The sequence below is a fragment of the Sycon ciliatum genome, unplaced genomic scaffold (assembly GCF_964019385.1).
Source record: "Sycon ciliatum unplaced genomic scaffold, ocSycCili1.1 SCAFFOLD_1199, whole genome shotgun sequence".
Taxonomy (NCBI): Eukaryota; Metazoa; Porifera; class Calcarea; order Leucosolenida; family Sycettidae; genus Sycon; species Sycon ciliatum.
The window spans coordinates 10,653-20,304 of NW_027044903.1; the positions used below are offsets into that span (position 1 = coordinate 10,653).

Here is a 9,652-nt window from a genome sequence, read left to right on the forward strand (position 1 = left end):
TCTGATGTCATGCGTACACTTCACACCAGCGCAAGGCCGGTCTCGAGGCAGGGCACCATTGTTTTTGATCCAAGAGTACCCGCGACTCCCCGGGTTCCCCTCAGATGTGTACGGTATTATGACGCAAAGATCCGATTCCGCTCGACCAAGACCCTATGCAGAGCTGGATCAGGCGTTGCACACTCTGGGGGGTTATGTACTCTTGATAAAACGAATCATCAGTTCAGACATGGCACGTGCTTGTTGCCAGGCCACAGCCAATGAGCGGAAAGAATAAGCGGGCAAGATCAGTAGATCTTGCCCGCTTATTCTGTACGCGATACGGTACAACTGCTGTTCTTGCCCGCATATCCGGGCAAGAACAGCAGTCCACTGCTGTTACAGTGCACATAATCATGGCCATATTAGCCCGGGTACGAGGACACCGGCCGCATGCACTCTTCCGTACTCAAGGGTCTGAGAATTTTGAAATTTTGAAACTTTCACGTGCATTTTCGATCGCGTTTTCCATCTTCTCGCCTCTCCTGAGCAGCTTCTATGCCACTCAGAAGAACAACGACCGAAGCAACTGAGACATGTACATCTACTGCAGCGACTCCAAAAGGAACTACATCGAAATTCGGAAAAACCAATCTTCCGCGATCTCTTTTCGTTCTTCATGTCAGTTCGTACCACACAGTGGCACACACGTAGATACCTTTTGTGATAGTGATATTCGCCCCCTTCCTTCCCTGTTTCCTGAGTTTTCCGACGACTTCTCTTAGTTTTTGCGTGTTCTTCATTCAGGTGAGGAACCATTCGCGCAAGCCCCGTCGCAATCCGTTCCTAAATTTTTCTAACCGACCCATCGGACAAATTTTGCTTGATTGCTGCAGGAATGGCCACTCACTTGCAAGCCCTGACACTTCTCTGTCGTGTCGGTGGTGTGCGCTTGACTAAATGTAAGCAAACTACACTGTATAGTGTCCGCGAAAATGCGGACGGTCTAAAAAAAGCGTTTGGGATAGACGTCAGCCAAGACAAGCCTGATATCCACCCCACACGCTTCTGCAGTACGTGCAACAAAACTGTCAACAGGGCACTATCCAGTGACAAATACAATCGTTGTGGTGGAGGATGTGCATCCCCTGTGGAGTGGTTACCCCATGATGCTGAGAGTCAGTGTAAGACATGTTCAAGAGTGGAGAAAATCAAAATTGGTGGACGACCCGCAAAGAAAAAACGCACAACTGTACCCCCTGTACGTTCCCAACCAGACACACAATGCACCAGTTCCACACAACCCACGCAGTCATCACAGATTTCTCCAGCTGCATCTGGTATACAGTCCAACACAAGCAGTACAAGCAGCACAATGGTACCAACGCCTGCTGAGAAGCAGCTCCGCCCTGCAAGTATTTCCGCAACAAACGAGTCGCTACAGGGGCAAGATATCGCCAAGTCAGAGTTAATAAGCAGAGCTACACCAAGTTACAAAACAGAGAGAGAACTAAGCCCAGACAGATTTATCATGAATTTCTCTGAGCTGATCTGTAGCATCTGCAAACACATTCTGGACAAATCTGTGCAGGCAAGCTGTTGCGGAAAGAATTTTTGTGTAGATTGCATATGGCATTGGCTGGTCATGCATGCTTCGTGTCCAGTATGCCGCAGTCCACTCCAAGCATCACAGTTGCTGACTCCTAGCCTGACGCTGAAGAACTGTTTAGCCGAAGTGCTTGTCCGTTGTGACAATTATCTTGACTCTTTCAATGGTTGTAGTGTGCATATACCACTAGCTAGTCTTCAGCACCATGGCCAGACATGCACCAATACAGGCAAGCACACCATCACACCTACAACTCCCGTTGGTGACATTCTTCATGCATCACCAAAGAAGTTGCAGGGCAATGTTGCCGAAAAGTTGACAAGCCACCTGGTGCGATCGAAGTCAGACAATGGACTACTTCATCTCAGAAGCCAGGGTCCCTCCCAGATTTGGAAGAAAACGACAGTTGGAACAGTTTCATCTGACGAAGCATCAGAGCGGACACAGCGTCGCAGATCCCTAGAGTTACGCCAAACCGAGCAGCTCGTTTGCGGCAGCAGTGCTAGCAGTATTCAAGCGCAGCAAGCTGCCACTATTCGTCGCATGCCAGAAGAGGAGCGGAGGGCATTGCTGATTGCAGCAGGTGTGTTGCCAAGATCAATAGAAAAAGGCAGCACACTAGCCATGAAGGCTGATCTTCACATGCCCTGGTTTCAGCTCAGGAAGCTCAAGGTCTGGCTGAAGGATTACGGCTTGCATCTTGAGTCTGAAGGTACTATGCGGCAGCAGCTGAATGAACACCTAAAGGTCAACATAGTTGCAGAGGATGTGCCATTTGTGATTGGCAAGACCGCCGAAATAGAGATGAGGCCAATGGTGGCGCTACCTGATCTCGTTGGAACTGTGCACGGCTATCTGGACCAGCTGGACAGCACTGAGCAATTGTTCTGGCATGCTGGTGTCATACCAGAGGACCAGATATGGGTCAAAGTGGGTGGCGACCATGGCGGTGATTCGTTTAAAATGTCTGTGCAAGTTTGCAATGTACGCCATCCTAATTCCATACGGAATATCATTCCATTTGTCGTCTTTGCCGCGAAGGACTCGCCAGCAAACCTTGCCACTGCTCTCCAGCCATTTGCGTCGCAAATCAATCTCCTCAGCAGCACTCTGTGGCATGGAAGATCCGTGAGAGTTCTACTGTTTGGCGACTATGAGTTTCAAACTCAGCAGTATGGACTCTCCGGATCAAGTGCAGTGCATCCTTGCCTTCACTGCGAGGCCACAAAGACCGAGTTCCAACAGCCTGGTGCCACGTCCAACTGTCGGTCACTAGCTTCACTTGAGACATGCCACTCAGCGTTTGTTGCAGCGGGAGCTCGTCTGCCCGATGCCAAAAGATTTAAGAACTGCATCCGTCCCGTCATTCTGCCCATACCCATTGAAGATGCAATCATCCCAGTCCTCCACCTTGACTTGGGCATCTTCAAGTGGATTTTTGAGGCGCTGGTGAAGGACTGTCAGACACTGGACATGTCCCTGGCTGCATCTGGGCCTGCCACACCTGCTGACAGCCAGCAGTTCTCGACCATTGTGGCCAAACACCAAAAGTTGCGGGAGAAGCAGGATGAGCTGATTGCTGTTAACGCCTCTGCCCAGCAGTTGAGGAATCAGCTTGATTGGCTGGCATTGCACAGCAACACGCTACTCCCAGCGCAGATCCAGGCAGCAGCTGGGGTGATCCAAGTCCAGTGTGCCCAGCAGGCAGCATCCAGGTCATCTCTGGAGGAGGAGACTAGCAGTCTTGTCGAGGAGATCCAGCGGATCACGGGCACCATCAGTGGCCCATGCGAGCAGTCCCTAGACAAGGTATTGCAGCGCAACAACATCTGTCGCCAACGGTACCATGGAGGAAGCTTCATCGGCAACCATGTTCACCACGCTTTGCAGAGCACCGTCATTGAGCAATTGGCTTCAGCACCGCTGGCAGTCATACAAGAGGACGGACGCACCGCCTCTGCCAGTGTTCTGTCGGATGCCACTGATGTTTGCAGCCGATACATGGCTCTTATGGAGCAGTTCGCTGCATGCAGGCGACGTTACTTGTCTTGCAAGAAGATGACACCTGAAGATTTGGCGGCCTTCAAATCCGACGTCAGGACGTTCATGGGCACTGCTCGTGCTGAAATTGTGAGACGAAAGCTTGGCCACATTACGCCGAAGCTACACCTCCTGGAGGCACATGTACCAGCCTCAATGGATACGTTCGGCGTTGGTCTCGGACTCCTTGCTGAGCAAGGAGGTGAAAGCATCCATGCGGAATTCAACTCTCTGGAAAAGCGTCACGGCGGGATCGTCAACAACTTGGAGCGCCTGAAAGTCACAGTCAGGCAGCACCTCTCATCTACGCTACCGCATTTAGCTTCTCTGCTCCCAGAACGATCTACTCGAAAGCGAAGACGCAAGGAGTGAGAGAGTAAGAGATAACTGCATACTTTTTTGAAGTAGTATTTTCAAACAAAAGGTTTCGAAAGGCATTTCCGTTTTCTGATTTTTGCTTTGCTTTTGCATTGCATGCGTGCACGCGTGGGTACGTCATACTCGATTGTTATGCCAACCGCGCTGCAGCGTGCACGTGACGAAATGGCGGCCATCTTACTCAGTGGCCAGCCCGTAACAGCAGTGAGTCATACAGCACCGCACATGCGTACTTACCATTTTTCGAAGTCCTTGCCTTGGTCAACATCTCCGACGAGTTCTTCAAAATTTGTCTCGCTTCTCCAAAATTACTCACTACTGTCTTGAACGTCTTGAACGTCTGTAGGGAGGCCAGAAACGCCATCCAACCTTGCAGTTGGGCATGTTGCTCGGCGAAACGCACGTAAGGGAAGCAGACCTGAACAAGTGTAGCTTCTCAGCCACTATACGTTTTGGTCTATCGCTGCTTGTCATCAATTACTAGCCCCCTCCTTCAGTCACTGTTTCTCCTGCGATCAGTTGGCCCGCACACAAATGCTCGTACTCGTGGCCAGGATACAGCTGCCTTAGTATTACCTACTGTACATATTGGGTATAGACTGCGCTCAAGTTTCTTTTCTGGCGGCAGGTCGGTGGAACACTCTTCCTCCAAACTGTCGTCAGGCACAATCTGCTGGTACTTTTGCTCACCTAACAAAGATTCACCTAGGGTTCCCTGTAACAAGGCCATGCCTGTTGGGACTCCCCTAGTCAAATAATAAATATTACAACTACTACTACTACTACTACTACTACTTGAGAACGGTTTTATTCACACCACCATGAGGCATGAAGTAAGAGTCAAAGCAAAAAGACAACCCAATTTCGGAATAAAATAGAACACTCAATTGAAATATAAAACTTTGGACTCAAAAGCTTCACACGAAATCATCACCTAATAACAATGCCTATGGGCATGCAAAGGCGAACGGTCAGAGCTCTGGCCGTGTCAGCAGAGCCGGCGGCAATAAGCCGCAAAGGGGCTCCCGACCCTGCGGCGAATGTAAGAGGCCCTGCAGCCCCTGAAGCACGTGACTGCCCATCGCAGCAGGCAAAATGAAACTCGGGTGCGTAACTCACCCATCACAGCAGAATATACCAAGTCTTTGTTTTTGTCTACAACGAGAGCAGCTAGCGACTTCAGAAATATAGAAGTTTCCTTGCCCGCCACACCCGAGGTCGAAAACACCAGTGGGGTGAATGATGCCCTCTCCACCTGGTTGACTCTGGCACCATACGCCGCCTTCTTCATTCTCTCATGTGTTCTCAGGTGGCTAAGGATTTCCGGACGAGACAGCAAGGACGGCCCAAGGTCAGTGACCCTTACATCAAAATAGGCGTCCTGCTGCCGCGACCAGAAACCCCTAGCCCGTATGTCCAGGCGTGCCTCTGGCTGACGATTCGCGGAGACGGCAGAGATGTCCTCACCGTGTAGCGGGAGGAGATGTGGCTCAACCTCCACATCGGGCAGTACCTCCTGCAGCACTCCCGCCAGGAGGTCCCGAAGCTCGTTATGGCGAGCCGACGGATAGCCGCCGGTCGGGCACGTGAGGGCGTGGTGGGTGGTCATGGACTTCCCACAGACACAATGATCACTTACACCGTCCAGTGGGGCTACTACTACTACTACTACTACTACTACTACTACTACTACTACTACTACTACTACTACTACTACTACTACTACTACTACTACTACTACTACTACTACTACTACTACTACTACTACTACTACTCAGCACTAGCATTCGAACCTTAGGTTGCGTTTGGTTGGGCATTTTCAGAATGTAAATGAGAACCATTCTGGAATGGGGATCACCTGACCAAACTAACGCGCCAGAATCAATTAGGAATCACTTGACATAGCAATTCCATGATGTCGTTGTGGAACGGCGGCTGTCTTTCCTTTTACCCGACTCTAGTTTCCTTGAGAGAGTCAAGGTACTTCTGAGTGCATGATTTGAGGCACCTGAACCTGTTGCTACATTGTTTGGCTCGTCGCAGCCATTATCATTTTTGATTCCGGAATGAGAATGCTCATTCCAGCATGTGAGGTGGAATGATCATTCTCCAAAAAGAATCATTCTCAGCGATTCCCATTCTGGAATCATGTGGAATGTGACCAACCTAACGCACTTTTTTGACCAACCAAACGGGCGAGAATGATTCCGAGTGATTCCAAGTGATTCCCATTTGGGAATGTGACCAACCAAACGTAACCTTACTCTGACAATCATCAATCTTACTCGGACAACGGGTTTATTCAACCAATCATATTACTGGTAATACTAACGTTACTACTGCCTTCACTGTACTTGAATACTTTCATCTCAAAAGTTGAAAGTCCTGACCAAACAAGTCTGTTTGTGATGGACATTGCACACAATGTGACATTGCGGCATTTTGCTATTGCCAAGGCTTTTTTCTCTTTGAACATCTCCATATATGTGGGCCTTGTCTGAACCGCAATCCTACACAGTTGCATCGGGCATGACGCTCTGATCAGGCCCTCGGTCATGTGAGTGATCGCCTTCGGGGCTACGCCCCTTGGGCGTCGCGACCTCGGGGAAGATCACTCACAGACCTCGGGCCTGATCAGAGCGTTATGCCCTCGCAACTGTGTAGCATTATGTATATACAGTATTTACAGAGTCTGTCACTCAGTAGGATCACTGCACTGTGCAGGTTCACTGGATGCGTGCCTCCGCCGCCACTAGCACAGCAGGGAACTCAGGCACGGCAGCAGCAAACATGCTCTTTGAGCCACGCAGGCACATAGCACCACAACGCACCAGGGCAAACCCAAGGCGGCAGCGCAGCAAGGAGATAATCTACCCGTATGGCTCCTTGCTCTTCTCAGCCAGGAGAGAGGCGATCCGCGTGAAAAGAGCATTGGCATGCTTGCCATAGCCACCAGAGGCAGAAAGCAGAACGGGCACGAAGGAGGCATGCTCAACTTCACGTACTCGCTCTTCGTACTTCCGGCGCTTTTCCTGTTCATGGCGTCTGTAGCTAGCAGCGAGGGAGGTGGCACGATTCGAAGACGCAAAAGGGTTGAACACCCGTACATCAATAAAGATGCGCTCGAATCGGCCATCCCACACACCACTAGCCGCAACGTCCAGCCGAGCTTGCTCCTCCGTGACAGCTGTGCGATGGCGGAAGGCCTCTCCAGTGACGGGCTGGAGGTGGGGTTCCACCGTCACGTTGTGAGCGACCTGCCTTAGAGCTCTGGTGGTGATGTCCCTCACCCAGGGAGTCGTAAAATACCGGGAGGCGACACGAGATGCACAACCGCGTCGGATGATTGACTCAGCTCGGGCACGAGTGCCGAGGGAAAATATAGAATCCCCATGAGGTCAAAGCGGCGCAGGTCATGCACAAAGGACGCGTTCGCTGTTTGGTCCAAAAAATCAAAAAAATAATCCTGCTCCCAAGGAATCGTCCGAGTGTCAGCAGTTGATTTGGTGATTCTAAGTTTGTGCCTTGACGGGGTAAAGGATGATGGTGCTTGGCAGAGATGCCTGCCAAAGTGATGAGTCCGCCGTGGAAGATGTAGATGACGCCACGTATCCACTTGGTGACCTGAGTTGTGGAGATGTTCAGCTGTGGACTACTGGTGAGATTCTCTCGTCTGCATTTTTTGGTCTCGTCTTGTCCTTGTGAACACGAATGTATAATCTGTAGCGTACTAAGCGCCCCAAACTCACCCGAAAAATGGGAGTCTGCCCACGGTGCATTGTCTGTTCACTTTGACATGTGACAGTGTTGAAACTGTGACAGGATGTTATTTTATTCATGTCCTGAAAATTACGTGTGTACCTAGTATGTAAATTGTTGACATTATAATGTAAACCTCCACCCTCAACCCTTGCTTTGCCTATGTGCAGATTCATGTAAGAGTGGCAGTACCACCATGGTGTACAGGCCTATGGAAGGTGAAATAATCCATGGAATTTGCGAACTGCTGACAATGAGACAGGCGAGTGTTACTGAGGCGATGGGGTCATTCCTGCATGTTATCAGGACACAGTTACACAAGGCATCAGGTTTTGGAAATCTGCTACACCAGGAAGTGTGCCAGCTGAAGGCATGCAATGGTGCCGGCATTTCGCAAGCATGGCAACAAGTGCTCTCCAGCATCTCAACAGCTTTTCCCAAAGTGAAGCTCTGTATAAGACACAATATGACACAGCTAAAAACAACTGAAGCAGTGACATGTGAATGTTGCACGAGCATGCATGTGCGTGTATGTGTGTGTGTGTGTGTGTGTGTGTGTGTGTGTGTATATGTGTGCGGCTGTGCCAAAGCCTAGAGTGTTCATTTGCGGCTGTGGCAGGGACTTCAGCGTCGGCCCAATGATCTACCTCGCCACAGGAAATACTGCAACTCCTGATGCTATCATTGCACGGAGCAATAGGCATCCAAAGGTCCAAAGGTGTATGTGTGTTGTGCATTGGTGGTCGATTCACATGGCTTTGCCAGTTGTGTGGATTATACAGTTATCTGGTGCAAGTCTTGATCTGTCTCATTCAGATCTTGTTCGCTATCGTTGCTATAAGAGAAAATCTGTGGGTGCACATCCAGTGCATTTGCAGACTTGCGTTCTTCACTTGCGACGGGCGTATGCATAGTATGTGTGTGCGTGCGTGTGTGTGTATGCTTCTGTCATAAGTGGATCAAGCAGTATACAGGGTATTCACGGGTATTCGCCTTGAGTGCATTTGCCGTTAGTGTGACTTTCGTCACAGAGAACTTTGCTCAGTCGGTCAGGCGACTCGGCCTTACGTTTCCTGAAGGCAATGTGTTCAGAACACAGTTACTTCAAGTATGAACAGCTATGAACAGTTAAGAAATGACAAATATTGTGTGTAGTTCATGGACCATAATGTGAAACACTTTGAATGCAGAAGAATGAGGATAGTGGCATCAAATGCTGCATGGATTCTGTTTGATATGCTACTTTTTTTCCCTTCCATGGAAAGGTGAGTGCATCATCGATCTTCATCTCGAAACTTCACACAAACCGAGAATGGAACTTGGACAACATGAAGGGGCCATGAGCATGTTGTGTTTAGTGGAGAACTATTCCGAACACAGGGTGTCATTCGCACTTACTCAATTCAAATTTGAGTACATTTCGTGAATAACTTACCTTGACATTCCGTCGTCTCTAAAGCAGTGAACTTCCCAAAAAAAATTAAAAGCCACGGCTCAACCTAACGTAATGCGTGGTACGTATCAGAAACAACCAGCTTTCGCTCTGGAGATCCAGAATAGGCCTCGAAGCATAGCAAAAACAATTGAGAAAAAGAAGATGACGACGACGTTTCAATCACGCTTCAAATTTCGCGGGTCGAGTGCAGCAATCCTCGGATCGTTAAATGTGTGGCGTGTCGCCTCCCGGTATTTTACGACTCCCTGTCCTCACCTCACAACTCTAGCGCGCAGCTGCTCGGTCGTGTGGCGCATGACGTCAACGTGGAGCCCACCCTCCAGCCCTTGACCGGGGAGAACTTGCGCTATCGCACAGCTGTGCGGGATGACCTGGGTCGGCTGGATGTTGTCGCGAGCGGTATCTATGGCGGCCGGTTTGAACGGAGCTAC

The 9,652-nt window shown here is 49.9% G+C and overlaps 1 protein-coding gene across 1 annotated transcript; it reads left to right on the plus strand.

The window, feature by feature from the left end:
* The first annotated feature begins 375 nt into the window (after positions 1-375).
* On the plus strand, positions 376-4,000 carry LOC135830716 (uncharacterized). Its single transcript, XM_065342942.1, has one exon. It carries the CDS (start codon positions 878-880, stop codon positions 3,998-4,000), a length of 3,123 nt encoding a protein of 1,040 aa, XP_065199014.1. The 5' UTR covers positions 376-877.
* Positions 4,001-9,652: the final 5,652 nt, after the last annotated feature.